General features: G+C 41.7%; 1 protein-coding gene and 1 long non-coding RNA gene across 3 annotated transcripts in view; one reads left to right on the plus strand and one right to left on the minus strand.

The window, feature by feature from the left end:
• LOC143263951 (muscle-specific protein 300 kDa-like) overlaps window positions 1–19,532 on the minus strand; it is a 32,176-nt gene that overhangs the window by 5,099 nt on the left and 7,545 nt on the right. For both annotated transcript variants that reach the window (XM_076535875.1, XM_076535874.1), the window contains exons 3-8: window positions 18,782–19,478; window positions 18,376–18,675; window positions 16,915–17,871; window positions 9,667–9,969; window positions 4,272–4,529; window positions 126–2,861 (exon numbers count right to left, since the gene is read on the minus strand). In XM_076535875.1, the coding sequence (XP_076391990.1) occupies window positions 126–2,861; window positions 4,272–4,529; window positions 9,667–9,969; window positions 16,915–17,871; window positions 18,376–18,675; window positions 18,782–19,478 (5,251 nt within the window). The remainder of the gene's footprint in view (window positions 1–125; window positions 2,862–4,271; window positions 4,530–9,666; window positions 9,970–16,914; window positions 17,872–18,375; window positions 18,676–18,781; window positions 19,479–19,532) is intronic.
• On the plus strand, window positions 4,523–13,733 carry LOC143265201 (uncharacterized). Its single transcript, XR_013039435.1, has 3 exons — window positions 4,523–4,725; window positions 8,729–8,895; window positions 12,873–13,733. It is a non-coding gene; the product is annotated as an uncharacterized LOC143265201 (long non-coding RNA).

The raw sequence follows: 19,532 nt of genomic DNA on the forward strand, positions 1-19,532 counted from the left end.
AAACGGTTTACACAGACATTTTTCTTAAACTTCACGCTTCAAACTGATATGCCACAAGTGCTACTTCACATCTATGTCAACACTGTGCTATCCGATACCAAGAACACTACACGCATGTCACTTACAATATTTCTAGCAGCCGCATTTAGCCCAGGTCCAGCAACAGGATCCGGGGTAACGGCTATTTCCAGGGTGTCCAACGCATCGTTGCACTCTGCCAACGCGGCTTCGAGTTCCATCAAGTACGCGTCACTCGAAGTCATCCTCAACAACCTAGGCAAAGTGTCCACTTGAACAGCAGTGTCCTGTTCAAACTTCAAAGTTTCCACTTGCACAGCTTCGTCAACTTCCTGTTTCTCTTGTCCTTCGATTTCCGCCCTCAACGAGGCTACCCTCTTCTTGATGTCCTTCCATAGCAATTGATACTCGTCTACCAGTTCCTGGATCGTCGCCACGTCATCCGGATGACATTCTTGCATAACCTTCAGCGCCAACTCGTCAGCTTTCTGCAGCGTGATGTTCTGGGTCCTTAGCTCTTCCTCGATCTCGTTCAACTGTTGGAGTCTTCGTCGAACAGACGCCTTCTGTTCAGGCGTGGCCAGGTGTTGCGTTCTCGTCAATCGAACGTCGACTTGCGTCAATCCGACTACCGCTGCCCCGTGCACCGTAATGAAGTCGCGATAATTCTTTTGACCTTGTTGAAGCGCCAATAGAACAGCGTTGACTCTAGGTTTCAACGTTTGCCACTTATCGATAAGCTGCCGGGTTCCGCTGATAAGTGATTTCAGATTATCGGGCTCTAGGCCGGTTCTCGCTAGGCGACCAAAGTTCTGTTCGATTATCTTCATCACGGACTCGTGACCTTCGACGTCTTCGAGGATGTTCTTCGCCCTTTCGATCGCCTTCTTCGAGTCCTCTTTCGAAACTTCGTCCAGGTTGTTCTCCAGATCTGACAGAACGGCATCGGTCTCCCTGAGCCAGTCTTCGTGTTCTATCCTGATCTTCTCCAGTTCCTGAAGTATCTTCCAGGCGAGGATGATCTTGCCCTTTCTTTCCGCAGACTTCACGCAGGTCGCTGTCCATCTTCGTTCTAAACCTTCCACGCCAGCCTTGATGGTATCCGTGTTGAAGGACGCCTTCCACGTGTCGCAGTCGTTCAACAGGATCTCGCAGAGCTTCAACACCTCGCCAACGTTTTCGCTCTCAGCCTCGATGATCTTATGAACGTATTCGTGGTCCTGGAGCTTCTTATCGATGCAACTCTGATCGATCTTTTCGATCACGAAGGTTTCCGATAGTTGAGATTCGACGCTGGCCAGCCAGCTTCTCAGTTCGTTGATCCTCCTCTCCAAGGTGTCCATGGTCCTCATCAGCTCGACCAGTTTGGTAGCTCTGGCTTTTCCCATGGCTAACAACCGATCCCACCTCTCGTTCACTTCGTCTAAAGATCGCTGAAGGGTCTCTCTCTCCTTCTCTTCGGCTACTTCGATCAGATCTTGTCCAGTGTTCTGCAGCCACGACAGGTCTCTCTGTTTCAGAGCGATCTCTGCCTGTAACTCGCACTCCAGTCTCTTCAACGTCTCTCCGGGTTCGTTCGGGGTCATAGCGTCGTAGTTCTGTATTCGAGTCTCTGTCTCCTCTATCCACGTGAACAGTCTACCCAGTTTGTCCTTCCAGCGATCGTAGAGGCCGCAACGCTCCTCTAACCTGCATACTAATAACGCTGCTTGGTGTTCGAGGTCCCCGTGTTGCTGACACAGAAGAGTTCGCTGCTGGTTCAAGGTCTTCATGTCGGACGGACTCAGACACTCCCTCAACTGCTCGGTAATGACACCGAGGGATTCTAAATCCGTGCTCATGGTCGATAGCCTGTTCTGCAATTGGCGGATAGACTCCAGCTGTTCGTTGGTCCTCGAGAGGCTCGCGGCTTTCGCGTGGAACGCCGTGCTTAAAGCTTGGCTAATTTCATCGAACGTGGAGCTGACCTCCTTCGTCTGCTCCTCGTATTCCCCGTGAAGTTTCTGTATCCTCTGGATGAAATCTCTCCAGGTTTCCAGACTGGCGCTCAAGTTAGCTATCCTCTGCGAGTCAGCCGCGAGCTCCATGCGTATGGACACAGCCAACGCTTCGTCGCAATTGATCAGCAGCGACTCGTGCTGCTCCTGCAGGGACTCCAACTGACTTTCGCCTTCCGGTACCTTGTCCAGCAACGTCTGTATCCTCTGTAGGATCTTGTCCAGTCTTCGTAGATGAATGAATCGAAGGTGAAGCTGACTTCGTTCTCTTTCGACCTCTTTCAACCAGGACAGAAGCTTACTTTGATTAACTTTGTACCTGTCCCACGCGGCTAATCTGTCGCGAACCGCCGCATGCCTCTCCATGATCTTCGCCAAGGTTTCGTTGTGTAGGTTCGTCAGGATGTTGAACTGTTCCGTAGTTGACAGATTACCGCCCTCTTCGGAACGAACGGTGAGTATGAGATTCTGTTGATCAGTCAGGAGGTTCCGATGAACCTCGCAGAGATTCCTATGCTCCGACAAACCGTTGTAATCACCGGGAACGTCGTTCGATAGGAAATCCTGCACGTGGGATAAGTACTCTTGCCAGAGTTTAAGGGCGGTCGCGCCATCCTGGGTTTTGACTAGACGAGCCGACAGGCGATGATACTGTTGGAAGGTTTCCCTGAAGACCTTCTGCCATAGCTGAAGAACTTCCACAACCGACGGCTCCTGCGAAGACACCTCTAAACTGCGCTCCTTGATTGATTGCAGCTGTGGCTCCGTGCACGTCAGCGCTAGGAGGTGGTTACGCAGGAGCGTCAATTGCTCCTTTGATTCGCCCTGGCTGACTGCTGTTAGACTCTGCAAAAGAAAAATTAAGTAAGGAAAGGAGCAAGGAGAAAATCTGAAAGGCTCTTATCTCGAGTGTACTTGATCTACCAGTATCGATTTTTCGCTTGTTAACCTTGGGATTCCTATCGACACCCTGGCGAATCATCGTGGACGATGCTGTCGTAAATTCGATCGGAAACAGGGGTTGCAATCGAAAGTTTCGGCAAGAGTGGCGCGGGTGCACGGCCGGATATTCAGCTGTTGCGGATTTCGTGACCGATGTAATTGCCAGCCCCGGTTTTCAAGCCCTTCGGCCTTGACACAACAAATTGTTTCGGAACTAACGCGATTAAAATATAAACGCGCGTGCGAGGTAATGATTGAGCTTGTGCCAAGCACCAATAGCCACGCCGGAAACTGACGGACGCGTACTTATGTATCCGAAGAACTAAGAAAATCACCTTGATGAACTCTTCGAAAGATAACACATTTGTAACTTCATTTACAAAAATTTTTCATCCCGTTTCTATGCCATCAGGTGATTATTTATATGAAAAGAATTAGAATTTAAATTCTTGAGTAGACTTTAAAGATGAAGTTTGTAGGCGCGATCAAAGGCATCTCATGACTCCAGACGAATCCGCGAAGGCCAGAATAAGAGAACACGAAGCATGTGCTGTTCTTCAACATGAAACTCTCTGCTTTAGAACCCTTCTCAGAAATCCGCCCCGTGGAATCTCGAGCGTCGCGACGACTCTCGTTTTACGCGATTTATCGATTCTAAATTAATCGCTCGTTATGGATGCTTACCGACGGTCTTCAATCTGGTCACAGTATCAGAATTTCTGAGAATAGAAAATTGAATCTTGACTGATCGAAATGATTCTCGAATTCTGATTGTCGAACAACGACCTCGGTTGAGGAAGAGTAGTTATGTTTCGAGCAACGTCAGACGCTAATTGAAATAAACACGAGGTTGTGCTAACTGTACCGCGTTAAGCACACGTGTCAACACGTTTTTCATCGATATTGCTAACACGTGGTCAAAATATTTATGAAACGGTAAGTTTACGAGTTTCCCGGAAAACTTTCGATAGGTCGATTGAACATGGAACAACCGTGACGCGCTACTGCAACGAAAATGCAACCCCTGAACAATCACCCACACTTCAACACTTCTTGTTAAAATTCCGCATAATAATTATTCTCAGCAAAATAATTATTTAACAATTCAATACTAAATAAAATCAAGATGTCGACAAATGATTTCTATGATCCTAATCTATGATAAAAACCGTCACAACTATAGTTGCTTCAGTTTCTGTTCGACCCCGTTTCCTAAAAATTTGTTTCGGGAGCCATAGGGCCCGAAGGTTAAAGAATGTCTCGAAAAATAAAACCGGCGAAAAGATTACACAATTTAGTATAACATATACTCGCCTGTTGGACGGCGCCCAAGAAATTTTTTGCCTGACATAAATCGCCACGTGCATACTCCTGGTTGAGGGCACGAGCGTCTGCCGCGTCTGCGAGACACGACAGCGTTTCACGGATGTCTTCGAGACGTTGTCCGAGGGCCTCAACTTCGCAGTGCAATGGTCCGCTTGCATCCAAACCAACGTCGGATGCAATTTGTGCAACCAGGCCACGAAGTTCCGCCAATCTTTCCTTGTGTTCCGCCATTGTTTCCTCGCAAATCTGCAGAAAATTCAAAGTTCATAAATTGCGGCTCTTGCTGATTAATGCATGCATTTAACTTTGTCGACCAACTTGGAACTGCATTAAAGTATGCACTTGTGTTGCTGTGAACTGTATTAACTTTTCATTGCAAATTTGAAAGTTTGAGTTTTAGTTCTTGCGGCGTTGTCTTTGGTGGGATTTATAGTGTAATTAGGTGCGTTGTGATGGAATTGGTGATTCTATTGTATGGAGATCACGATGCGTTGACATTACAGTGCGACGAAATTGTAATGTGCTGAGATTACAGTGCGTTGACAGTACAGCGCGACGAAATTGTAATGTGCTGAGATTACAGCGCGTCGAAAGTACAACGCGTGAAAAGTACAGCGCGTAGAAATTACAACGCGTGGGAATTACAGCGCGTAGATATTACAACGCGTGGATATTACAGCGCGTAGAAATGACAACGCGTGGAAATCACAACGCGTGGAAATTATAACGCGTGGGAATTACAGAGCGTAGGAATTATAACGCGTGGGAATTACAGCGCGTGGAAATTACAACGCGTCGAAATTACATCTCGCAGAAATTATAACGCGTGGGAATTACAGCGCGTAAAAATTACAACGCGTGAGAATTACGGCGCGTGGGAATTACAGCGCGTAAAAATTACAACGCATGGGAATTACAGCGCATAGAAATTACAGCGCGTAGAAATTACAACGCGTGGGAATTACAGCGCATAGAAATTACAGCGCGTAGAAATTACAACGCGTGGGAATTACGACGCGTAGAAATTACATCGCGCAGAAATTATAACGCGTAGAAATTTCAGCGCGTAAAAATTACAACGCGTGGGAATTACGGCGCATAGAAATTACAGCGCGTAGAAATTACAACGCGTGGGAATTACAGCGTGTGGAAATTACATCGCGCAGAAATTACAACGCGTAGAAATTTCAGCGCGTAGGAATTACAGCGCGTAGAAATTACAACGCGTAGAAATTACAACGCATGGGAATTATAGCGCGTAAAAATTACAACGCGTGGGAATTACGGCGCGTAGAAATTATAGTGCGTGGAAATTACAGCGCATCGAAATTACAACGCGTCGAAATTACAGCGCCTTGAAAGTACAACGCGTCGAAATTACAACGCGTCCTCCTCACATTTAACGCATGCATTAAGTACATCACTACAAACGAGAGTTAAAGATATTACAAGTTTTATCACCGAGTCACATGTTTGCGAAACAACCACGATTAAGAAGGAGTCTCATGCTATTATCACGTTTCTCGTGGACACTTTAAGATTTCAGAAACCTGTTAACTACACGCTAAAGATAGCGGGATCGAGCGCGAGCTAAATATAAATTTGTGTTATTTCTTGAAAAAAGAAAAGGGGAGACCACTGTAGCACAGAGTAGCGATAACGTTGCGTTGCTCGAACGATTTTCAAATTTCGAGTTTCATCTATCATAGAAAACAACCATATATGCGAGGGTATGTTTGTGTGAATGACACGTAAATGAATGGCACGAATGAATGAATGAAAAAGAGGAGGGGAACCGTGGTAAAAAAGCGGGACGTGTACGAATGACACACGCGTCAAGTGGATGCAACTTGATCGAGCGTCATGCTTTTTATTCTCAATGGTACATGTATCAATTTTTGCGATTATGGTGGATTATTGGTGATTAGACTGAGGGATATTTATTACATATTTCCTTGTTTTAATAGTTGGATGATTGAGCATTTATTATTTTAATACATTGCTACATAATATTAATACGGAACTGATAGACTGCCGGAAAAATTATTGCAATATTCATATCATAACAGATATGTTATGAGTATTAATTGTTATTTAAAAAGCAAGAATTTTAGATCAAGCTTTAGGTATAAAATTTGCAGCGTGGTTAAAATAGAAGATAGATTGTTAAAGAAAATGGTACGTCACTCGAATGCAAGTGACACATAATCCAAAGGTATCCTCGGCAATTTGCTAGATTAGCGCAGCACTCACGAGGCATCAGAGAAATTCTATTTCAGTAGAGCGCACTGCACGCAGGAACAGAGATTCTACCGCAGAATCAGCGTTTCAGATATCGACAGACAAGGGTTGTCCCTCCGGGGAACAACGCAACGCTTTCAGACGTGCACTGGTGAAACCACACGACATACGCAAACGGGATAAAAAGGGAGAAAGCGGAGAAAAGAAAATAAAGACTAGAACCAAGATATCTTCAGTGAATTCCACGAAGAAACGAGAACGCCCTTTCACTGTCCACCCGGCGATATCGCGGAATCCTTCTTCGATCGTACCTTAATCTCCTCGGGTGTGCACATGTTATCTCAATTTAGGTCACCGTTCCTATTTTTCACGGCGAGTCACGCACGGAAGCAAGAAGAGGATCGCGCACGTGTCGTCTGGAGTCGCACATGCTTCGAATTTTCGATCGGCCGGAAATGGCACGAAAGAAGTGATTCGGTAAAATCCAGCGTGATTCGGAGCGTGTTTGCAACGTTATCGGAGAAACGTGCACGATAACGAGACCCGTGAAGCTCGCCAGAGGAGAGAAACAAGCGTCCCGACGCTCTGGACCAGACTGCCGTCTCCGGGGATCGATGCGCATACCCCGACCAAGTGGGGAGCGACTCTGTTGCCCTGTATTTCAACGACCTACCCTCGCACTCTGCCAGACACACACGTTTTCTCGCACTTGCGTAGGGTGAATCGTATAGACGTGCAGCGGCTTCGGGCTAGGGACGTTGACACTGCTTCCATTCAAGGGACACGTTTCGAGGGTGTACGCTGATTCCAATATTTTTATGGGTGGGGTAGGTGGACGAATTTCATTATTTTTTATGACGTCATTTGTCTTCATCCCCTGGCACCTTTATTTCACTTTTTTGAAGGGACTTTTGTTAGCGTGGGAGCAGCTTCAAAAATTTAATCATTTTTAAATTATTTTTCTATTGGTTGTTTTACTGTGTTTGTCATATGTGTAACTGTTAATATGGTTCATACATTACATGTGTAATGCAGACTTAATTAAAAAATACTTATACAAAATGTTGTATTCACTCGAATAGGGGATGTGAAATTTAATTAATGTCTTTTGCAGTTTTTCTTTAAATTAAGAAATTGAATCATGCACATGTGTTATGGTACAATTTCACTTTGGATCTTTTCGAAGGAACTTTTGTTAGCATGGGAGCAGTTTCAAAAATTTAATCTTTTTTAAATTATTTTTCTATTGGTTGTTTTACTGTGTTTGTCATATATGTAAGTGTTAATATGGTTCATACATTACATGCGTAATGCAGAAATAATTAAAAAATACTTATACAAAATGTTGTATTAACTCGAATAGGGGATGTGAAATTTAATTAATGTCTTTTGCAGTTTTTTTTTAAATTAAGAAATTGAATCATGCACATGTGTTATCGTACAATTGAATGATGAGAACGATGTAGTACATTAGTACATTCATGTGAAGTATGCTTGAAACTACTCATGTGTGGAATGTTTTGAAATTATACAGGTAAAAGACTTCACGGATCTCCACCAAAACTAGTATCGTAAAATAACTATGTTGTATTGCTATGCGCAGTATGGTCGCGTGTTAGATTGATATGCGTCCAGTACCTTAAGAGTTAGATCATCACACGTTGTATTCCCAACGTGTTGTACTTTCCACGCATTGTATTCCTTATGTGCTGTATTTTGTACGTGTCAGATGGCCACGCGTGGTAATCTCCATGAATCTCTCCGTGTGTTATATTTTTAACGCGTTATGTCACCTATGGGTTGTAACTACGTGCTGTAATTTCTATGCGTTATAAGTGTCCTAAAATATTGGAGATATCGATTGTTTGAGGTTCTCTCGAAAATTGTTGCTATGGTGGATCGATAACTCTTCGAATCATTGTCTTATCGGAGATTAACAGACAGCCTGTCTTTAAAGTGCACAATTTTGATAATGAATATTATGTCATCATTTCTGATAACAATGATACCTTGTTCTCAAGGTTTTAGTCAACTATTTAACCTTCGTGAAATAGATATTTCTTGAATATTCATTGAATATTTAAATAAATAAAATTTATTGAATATTTAAATGAAGGGTATTATAACGTTTAAATAATGTTGTCGGTTTCTTTATATTAAGTCGCTTAAATGGTTTAGGTAATTTATTGTGTTTGTTTTATTAGGCTACTTTCTATGACCCCTGGTCCACCATGTATTGTAACGATGACTCATGTTTTGTCAGGACAATCCGACCCGACGAAATCCAAACAGAAGAGGAACATCGAAAACGTTACTTCACTGTTAAAGCGATAAATTAAATCTTTCCAAAAACAAATTGTGCATTGCGTAGGTATATGTTATCCGATGATTCAAATTCTATATATACGTTCACGAAATCTTTCCACTTTCGTCATCGTGTTTTCATCAACTTGTTTCTATTTTCTTTTTCAAGCTTCACGTTCTCAATTTCTACATTTCCAAATTCTCTCTTTTCCCAATTTTTACATTTACAAATTCCCACATTGTTCAATTTCTACATTTCTGAATTTCCACATTGATCAATTTCTACATTTCCAAATTCCCACATTGCTCAATTACTACATTTCTGAATTTTCACATTGATCAATTTCTACATTCCTAAATTTCCACATTGATAAATTTCTACATTCCCAAATTCCCACATTGTCCAATTACTACATTCCCAAATTTCCAGATTGTCCAACTTCCACATTCCCAAATTCCCACATTGTCCAACTTCCACATTCCCAAATTCTCACATTGTCCAACTTTCACATTCCCAAATTACCACATTGTCCAACTTCCACATTTCCAAATTCCCACATTGTCCAACTTCCACATTTCCAAATTCCCACGTTGTCCAATTTCTACATTCCCAAATTCCCATATTGTCCAACTTCCACATTCCCAAATTCCCGCATTGTCCAACTTCCACATTTCCAAATTCCCACATTGTCCAATTTCCACATTCCCAAATTCCCACATTGTCCAATTACTACATTTCCAAATTTCCAAATTCCCAAATTCCTAAATTCTCAAATCACCAACCCCCCAAATTCTCCTATTTCTCAAGACTCCAACTTTCACTAATCAGAAAACTTACCTTGATGTGCTTGACGGCTTCTTCAGGTGGCAGGTTAGCAACGCTGTCCATCTGGGTGTCCACCCAAGCCTTCACCGCGGCACTCGAATCTTTGTACTGTTGCCACAATCTGCACGCGTGCTGATACTTGGTGCAAAGGGCATCTAATTCGGCCCTGGTGTCCTCCCAGGCCTGCACGGCCTCATTTACCGCTGCTTCGACCTTCTCGCGGACCTCTGCAGCGCAACCCTCCCGCAGAGGTTCGGCAGCTTCCCGCAATTCGCCAATGAGAACTTCTCGGGCTCCCAAATCACCGCTGAGACCCTGTAACACATCAAACGTTTCTTTCACAAACTATATTACCATTCTCATATTTCTGCTAACTTTGAGTACTTTAACCCTTTTACACAAATACACCCCTTATGTACAATTAATAGATATATATTTTAATATTAGTTATTTATAGTAGCAGCATGTACATTTTAACGAAAGAATTGTTAACAATTATTTAATATTATAGTACAATTTGCTTTGCATTCTTGTCTGTATGTCTTTAGGTCAAACTTTTAAAGTGACCTGTTGATCTATACCTTTAATTTAAAGCGATGTGAACTTGATAATTTAACTACTACTTTATGTACCTCTGATCAGTCAAAATGTTTGACTATGCCTTTTAGTCAACTTCATTAGGTTTTCATCGTATAATGCATATTTTGTCAGTCGTCAAAATTGAAAGACCAGCATATAATTACTAAAATGTTTAATGTACTGGCTACATTTATTGTTTCCTTCAAATAACGAAAATGAAATAAAATAGAACGACGTAGTCTTTCGTAAAGCGTTAAGTGCGGTCGTTAAAAGTTCATTTCCGCCAAGAATTAGTCAACGCGGTAAACTGGCGCTTATTACTTTCTCTCCTTTTTCGCTTGCCTGTATCGATTAAACGGGTTCGATCAAGCTCCCTTAATCAGCTTATTTATCCGCGTTTCGCTACACAGAGTCGTAGCGAAATGAACTCACGTAGAGAAGCTTCTTTTATTGAACTGCAGAGTTCAATGAAACTTTAATTGATTCTGTACGGTCGATTACTCGTCTCCTCGTTGACTCTTCATAGTTTTCTTCTTTGATAATTACGACGATTAATATCTATTTATCAGGATATCGGTAACGAATGCTAATTCAGGATCACGTATTAGATCGATGAGTTCATTGTATATTGCGACAGTGGATAAACGCTCGAAGCAAGGAAAATACACTGTGCACGCGTTTCACGCTTATTACTAACGATTAAAATTATCTGTGACGCGCGTTGCATGATATTCTTACATCGTTTCACGTATTCTTGCGATCATATGGAATCGAAGTGTTTCTTACGTAATCGCGAGTGCAGCGGGAATAGAACGAGAAAAAAAGGCTCGGACATTGTTCTATTGTTCGGTCGAAACGAATTGAACGATTGGTCTGTTGCTAGATAAGTACAGTTAATTGCGATCATCGTAGCCATTAACTTGATAGACCTTTGTAAACATTTCCCAATTCCATTGGACACCGTACCTCGTTTGCATTATCATATTATCTACTCACATTTACATTTTCTCGATATGCGAATGAAACTGAATTCCTCGGATTTATCTGTGGAATTTTTTAATGAGAAATTCCCCACTTCCAAACTTCCCAATTCCAAATTTCCCAATTCCAGAGCTTGCAATTTCAAATCCCTCAATTCCAAATCCCCAAACTCCAAATCCCCCAATTCCAAACTTTGCAAATCCAAATTTCCTAATTCCAGAGCTTGCAATTCCAAATTTTCCAATTCCAAATTTCCCAATTCCAGAACTCGCAATTCCAAATCCCCCAATTCCAATGATCGCAATACCAAATCCCCCAATTCCAAACTTTGCAATGCCAAATTTCCCAATTCCAAAGTTCCCAATTCCAGCGCTTGCAATTCCTAATCCCCCAATTCCAGAGCTTGCAATTCCAAATTTCCTAATTCCAGAGCTTGCAATTCCAAATCTCCCAATTCCAAAGCTCGCAATTCCAAATCCCCCAATTCCAAACTTTGCAATTCCAGAATTTGCAATTCCAAATCTCCCAATTTCAAATCTCCCAATTCCAAACCTCGCAATTCCAGACCTCGCAATTCCAAATCCCCCAATTCCAAAACTTGCAATTCCAACCCCCCCCCCATTCCATACTCCGCAATTCTGGGGCTCCCAATTCCAAATCCCCCAATTCCAAATTTTGCAATTCCAAATTTTCTAATTCCAGAGCTTGCAATTCCAAATCCCCCAATTCCTAAGCTTGCATTTCCAAATTTCCCAATTCGACATTTGACAATTCCATATCCCCCAATTCCAAATCCCCCCATTCGAAGCACCTCTTCATTCTCCTATTGGGCACGTATCAGAACCTATCGATTAAGTTTAGATCGAATTAGAGATTGACCGGACAGCAACGTGTACTCAAAGAATGCAGATGCCAGTTTCCCTTAAATACGGACTATAAATAATTTTGAGTCACGAGACCAGCACGTTTCGAAGCTCGCGCCTTGAATTCGGTCAGAGCGTGGTTGGACTAATTTTGTGTCGTGTACTCGAGTTCGTTAACCTGCCTGAGAATTTTCCGGCGAAACGACTAAGCGGAAATCAAATCACCGCCAACAACGTTTCTAGTCAGCGAAATTCCCGCTCGCTCCGGGAAACTTCCCTTTCGATTTCGTTCTCGACTTCTACTGATATTTCGAATATTTATAGCCGGTCTAATTTTTGCTTAACTAGAAACCGTCGCGTTTCTACTCTGTTACGACCAGATAATTTCGTTCTTTTTAATGGAGTTACTCCTAATAATTTGTGTAAATGCATATTTTACTACTCTGTTTAACTTTTAACGTTCATAAAATTGTTTCTGTGTTATGTAAATTATGCGGATGTTATAATCTTTAAGATTTAGTTGCACATTTCTTAAGATTTCTTTTAGGAAAATTGAAAGATTGAAACACAGTCATGTTTAATTTTATTGTTCTCAACGTTCTTAGTTCTTATCTTCATTCAAGAAAAATAAAAGTTTAAAACGAAGTCATATTTAATTTTAATTTTTTGTATAACTGATATTAAATTCAGTATCATTGTATATTCACAGTATTTGATTCTGATTAATAAGAAAATAATATCGTTCTGAAAACGCGATATTAATTTGAGTAATGGTTCTTCGGTTTCTATTTCCAGATGCACAGCAGGCGACTTGTCAATTTTAACGAAGCCGGTCATCGGATTTTTCACCAGCCGGAAGCCGCTGAATGCAACGGGATTCAGATCGGAATTGTGGACGAGGAATCGCGATAAAGCAACGGTACAGGAAGTTGCGGCCAGACCGTAGTTTCCGCTCCGTTTGTGCAATCGCACTGCCTAAAATTCCTCAGCTCTTCACAATACTTATAATATTCATCTATCATAAAATTTACATTTTTGCAAATAATTTTACTGTTTTATAAAAATAAATATGTAAGAAATATCTGCTGAGTATTTGGGAAACTTTACTACAAAATTGAGGTCCTTGTTTAAAATTACTAGGACGTTGCTCAAAATTATTGGAACCTCGTTTAAAATGATTAGAACCTTTCTCAAAATTATTAGGATCTTGTTTAAAATTATTAGAACGTTTCTCAAAATTACTGGGATCTTGTTTAAAGTTACTGAGACCTTGTGTAAAATTATTAGAAACTTGCTCAAAATTACTGGGACCTTGTTTAAAGTTACTGAGACCTTGTGTGAAATTATTAGAACCTTGTTTAACTCTTTGCCATGCGTACTGCACTCGTGACGCACCCTACAGTTCATATGACGCACCAGTCTAATATTTTCACCGTAATTAAATTTTGAGTTTAATTTTGATAATCAAAGATCTCCGAAGACAAACTTTACTTAACATTTTAATTTTTGTTAATTGTCTCAACATGGTAGCAATAAATAGCTATCTGCAACCGCCTAAAAAAATTGAGTTAAACTGTAAAATAGCAAATGTAGTTAAATATAGTTTTTGCTAATTAATCATCATATAGTCCATCGCATATTCTCCAATAAAAAATAATCCACGATAGTAAAAAGAACGTTATTACAGTTACCTCATGAATGATAAAAGTATAAAAATAAGTATGAAGTGTGCAGTTGGGCGGGAGTTTATCGTCGGATTCCGATGTGTGGATTCGTGACTGAAATTCGGTGGGCGAAATCGGAAACGAACGTCGAGCACGATCATAAACATCATCGAGACTACATGTACAGGTAAACCCGTGCTTTTCCACGTGGGCATAGTTTACATACCGTATCAGTGCGTCACAAGAGCAGACATCGTGCTCGTTTGTGTCATCCCGTGTAATTACATCAAAGTGGATTAGCGAACTTCTGCGGTATAACAGTATCGTTTTTATTTCGATACGCGTCACGCGTTTTTAATTAGCCGAGTGTAGCATATATCTGGCTGTTGCATGAAATTCTTCTTCGAGTTTTATTTATATACAAGTTAAGAATATTTAACCCTTTGCACTTGACTTTTACTACGCAGTGCAAAGTGTATTTTATTGAGAGTTTTAGCAAACTTTCGAAGTGAAACTTGGTTATGGTCGGTTAGTAAATTTCTAAATTCGCAAATTCCATGTCATATGATCTATTTCCTCAATTTGCGAGCGACGCTCGCTGCATATTTCCGTGACGAATTTATTGCGACGAATCGCAATTATCACGGATTTCGAAACACAAGTGAAATGTAAATGAAGAATTACGATATGACTTTCTTCAAGGACAATTCGATCGACCTGTTGATTACGATTACAGTTGGAGAATTCTGGTGCTCATATTTGTAGGAACTATCTACAGTAGCTATCTTCTTTCAGTGGAGATTAAAAATGTCTATTTGGAGCACAGCTGTTGATCCTCCTAAAACGACTCATCTGTTTTCGCACTTTTGTATACACAGTCCCTGTTTAGGTCGAGTGTATACACAACGGATTACTGCCTGTAGGGCACGACGTTCTCGAAGGTTTCAACTTCACTATTTTAACCCTTCCTTCAACTATGGAGATCTCGTGAACAGAAATTTAAAAATGCCTTCAAGATTAATAAAAAGAAGCTTCAAATAAAAACCTGGGTTTACTGCGTATTTTAAAGCAACGTTTTCAAATTTTAAAGCAACGACTTCAACATAGAGGAGACAAAAGAAAGCAAAACAATCCACGTGTTCCATCTTCTCTTCGACGCAAAAATTACGTATTTTAACGCTCCGTTTCGTTCCAAAGTACGAATGATTAAAATCGTTCAACAAATGGTACCCATGAATATTGAACGCTTACTTCCGATCAGCCGATACGATGTGTCGAGCGTAGACATGCTCGACCATTCGCAAACTGACGTTTCGTCGATTTTTCGCGTGGATCGTGTCACCGCAGTTCTTCATTCTTCATTTCACCACCGTTCAAAGGGTTAATGTAATCCAAGGATAGTTTATTTCACGATTAATTCTGTTGGAGGAGTATCACTGTCGAGAGACACTTACGAAACGTTTGAACTAACGCGCTACCGATCCGTACGCCACGACGGAACTCGTGCCACTGATAGCTGACCCGCGATAACACCGATCCCTGTACTATCGCGCATGCGCAGCGCCGACCGCGGTTCTTTAGCACGTGGCGAAGGTTATCGAAGAGGAAAGTGTTTTCCGGTAATGGTTTCTAGTGACTTTTAATTAGAACTATTTAAATATTCAAATTTCCAAGTTTTTAAATTTTCAAATTTTCTAATTCCAAATTTCCCAATTCTAAGTTTCCCAATTCCAAATTTACCAATTTCCAATCCTCCCAATTCCAAGTTTTCCAATTCCAAATTTCCCAATTCCAAGTCCCCCAATTCCAAGTTTCCCAATTCCAAGTTTTCCAATTCCAAATTTCCCAATTCCAAGTCCCCCAATTCCAAATTTCCCAATTCCAAGTTTCCCAAATCCAAATGTCCCAATTTCCAAATCCCCCAATTCCAAATTTTTCAATTTCCAAATTCTCCAATTCCAAGTCCCCCAATTTCCAAATCCCCTAATTCCAAGTTTCCTAATTCCAAATTTCCCAACTCCACATCCCCCAATTTCCAAATCTCCCAATTCCAAATCCCCCAATTCCTAAATTCCCCAATTCCAAATCCCCTAATTTCCAAATCCCCCAATTCCCAAATCCCCCAATTCCCAAATTCCCCAATTCCAAATCCTCCAATTCCAAATCCCCCAATTTCCAAATCTCCCAATTCCCAAATTCCCCAATTCCAAATCCCCCAATTTCCAAATCCCCCAATTTCCAAATTCCCCAAGTCCACACCCCCCAATCCCACCTTCCCAAATTCCAAATTTTTCCAAATACAAACACTCAAATTTCCCCTAAATCTTATTCCATAAACTCAAAGTACATTCCTTCGTCAACGACCCTAAAACCCGAATATTAGTAACTAAAATATTTTGCGCAAAACAGTTCGTTTTAGATTTAATTACCGCTACGATGCAACGTGCGTCACGCAAAAGTGAATTTCAACTTTGAAATAGTTGAAAATATAAAACACGAAGCACGTTCAAACTTTGCTGCAACGATGAGTTACTTTTTAATGAAGTTTTTCGTAGTTTCTTTAGTAGAACAAGTAAAAGCGTGGTCGCGCCACGTGAAAGCAGGGCGCTCGATACCTCTAGATTATAGTCATTGAAACTTCTGCAAGTTTTAACGCATTCTCGGCTCCGAAGAGTTTCAAGGAATGTTCGAGTACAAAACAGTTTGGATTATAGGTACTTGGATGGTGCAAATCGCTTCGTTGTCGTGCAGCGATTTTAAGCTTCTTAATTAACACCCTGCTTGTCGCAGTGGATAATTACACTCGTTCAGGATATTTTACTTCTCAATTTGCTCTAGCCAAATTAATTGCTTCGGTTTCTTTACTGTAACACGTTTATCGCGAACGCTGATAATATTTCATATTACTCAATGCACAAAGAAATTTGAGTATTTAATTTTAATCGATGCATCATACACATTTCACAGACGTGAGTCACATCTGTTCCCAGTCATTTCAGGGTCGATAATTAATATTTATACCATCATAAACCCTCAACAAACATGTCCTAGGATGCTTATGCACTTACAATACCTAAAAGTCTACAAAGCCATTCTCAGGTAGACCTTGATAATCCATTCACCAAGTAAAAGTGAAGACTAATCACAAAGTTATCTCTTATCTCAAAACTCACCTCCAATCGTTCAGTAGCTTTGAGTAGTCTGTCATAATCGACCGATCCCTGAACCGTCAGCAACTCCATCATGTAATCAGCTTCCTGAACGGACTGCTGCACCATTTCCAGCTGTCTCTCGAACCTCCTCCACAGAGCAAGTCTGTTTCTCAGCAGCGCCAACAGCCGAGTGCATCTGGCCTCCAGATCGGTGTGTGCATCCTGCAGGTTGGAGATATCGCGTTCCACGCTGACAGGTGATACGGAGACCCTCATAATGGTTGGCAAAGTGTGGAGTAATTGTCTGAGTCCCATGATATCCTGCCACAATATAGCGAGCTCGTCAGCGACCGTTTGACAACGCTCTACAGCAGCCGCGACCACGTCGCTTCCCTGTCGTTCGCTTCCCTCGCATTGATCCAATATAGATGATTGCCGCTGATGAGCTTTCCTGACACGGTTGAGGCCACGGTGAATAGCTTGAAGCCTTTCCCTTAATAATTGTGCCGCGTCCAGTTCCTCGCTGATCTGACTCTCGATTCGACGAGCGGAAGACAACAGCACTCCGACTTTCTCGCTCTCTGCGACCGGAAGAAGACCTAGCCGACCTAGCTCGTCTTGAATCAACGATATTCTGTCGAAGAGGACGGTCAGTCGCTCGATGTAGAGATCCAGTTCTTCTTCCGTTTTGAGGACTCCGTGGAAACCGTCTATGGTCATTCGTAGCTCGTTCAACTCTCTTTCGAGGAGCTTCAGTTTCTCGTTGGAAGAGATGTCTTCTGAGGAAATGTTTCTAGTCACTTGTTCTTGGATCTCGTTGATACGGTGGCTTACGTCGTCCCAGCGATCTTGGACCTCGCGGTGGAACTGTCTTTGCAACATCTCGTCGGAGAGGGGGATGATTCTGAGCGCTTGCTCGAAACTGTTGTTCGCTTCCTCTCGCATGTTGTTGTGGACCTCGTACTGGGCCTTCAGCTCCTGGGGAGAATGAGGTGAAGTTTGAGTTCATAGGTTTGAGTTCATAGTTAGGGTGAAGAAAGGGAAGTAAGTAAATGGGGATACAGCAAGTGGGAAATATAGGGCGTGGAGAATGTAATGCGTAGGCAATATAACGTATAGGAAGTAACACATGTGTGGAACATATGTTGGGAATACATATTGGGAATACAACACATAGGAACTTTTATGCATGTGGAGATATATGTATGGAGATGTATGGAGATGCATGTATATGTATGGAGATGTATGTATATGTATGGAGATGCATGTATATGTATGGAGATGTATGTATATGTATGGAGAAGTATGTATATGTATGGAGATGTATGTATATGTATGGAGATGTATGTATATATATGGAGATATGTATGGACATCATGTATATGTTGTATGGATATATTGTACATCACAACACATGTGATGTCCAACGATTTAAAACATGTCTCATCCACATCATCTTCACCCACACATATGAAAACTTACCCAAAATTGTCGTATGTGACCCCCAGACGGATCATGCAGACTACCCAGCTCCTTCTCAACCTTGTTCATCCAGTTCTCCAATCTGTTCATCAACGCATCCTGATTGCTCCAACTCTCCCTGAAGGCCAACAATCTCCTCAACGACGATTCTACGTCATCCTGAAGCTTCACGATAACGTCCAAAGCTTCTCCATAACGATCCTCGGGATCTTCGATGTTCACCAATTCCTGAAGACTGCGGGCTACGTTCAGCAGCTGAATTATCTTAGCGTGATGCGTCGTCACATCGGTTACCAGTGACTAAAAAAAGAATTTGTTGATGAAATGTGGGTTAAACTGATCAAATGTTAGGGTTAAAAGCACTCCAAATGTTAAGTTAAAAATACATTTACGTTTTAATACTTACTTGGTACAGGGAGATGTACTGATCGTAATCGGATGACGTGACAGTTTGGAGGTCAGGAACTCGTTGATGAGCAACCTGGAGCCATCCTCGTTCCTCTTTGACGCCTTGTTCGAGAAGAATCCATCTGGACGCAGCCAGAGCCATTTGTTGAGCTCTGGACGCTGCTTGATCCAACAACGAAATAGCTCTACTATGTAATTCTTCGTGAAGGTCAGAGTACTTGGTCCTCGTTTCAGGGTCCAAATTACCCTCCAATGACTCCAGGATCGCTCGACAGTGATTCAGATTGACAAAGAACTTCCTGTGCTTCTGCATCTCTTCTTGAAGGTGTTCCAAACTCATCACAGAGATAGGACTTTCTAGTAAATTTTCTGCAATCTCGGTGATCTGCGCGAACTCTCGAAGAGTCTGCTCGTATTCCTCGGCCAAAGCCAGCAGTTGCAGAAGACGTTCGCGTTCGATGGAAATACCGTGCTCGATCACCTTGGCCATCTCGTGAGCAGTGTAGGTCTCTTCTGGGATGTGTTTTCCAGGATAATCGCGTAGCAATTCGTGAGAAGTGGTGAGGAGGGACGCGGTCTTCCACATGTGGCAACGATTTATATTTTCCAACTTATCGAGCTCTTGAAGCTTCCATTTTGTGGATGCTTCCTGCTCAATAATGTTGTTTAGCTGTCCACGTTGTTCTTCGATAAGCCTGTTATAACAAGAACTTGTTAATGAAAACCTTATTACTATACTTGATTATGAT

This window comes from Megachile rotundata, chromosome 9 (genome assembly GCF_050947335.1).
Source record: "Megachile rotundata isolate GNS110a chromosome 9, iyMegRotu1, whole genome shotgun sequence".
Taxonomy (NCBI): domain Eukaryota; kingdom Metazoa; phylum Arthropoda; class Insecta; order Hymenoptera; family Megachilidae; genus Megachile; species Megachile rotundata.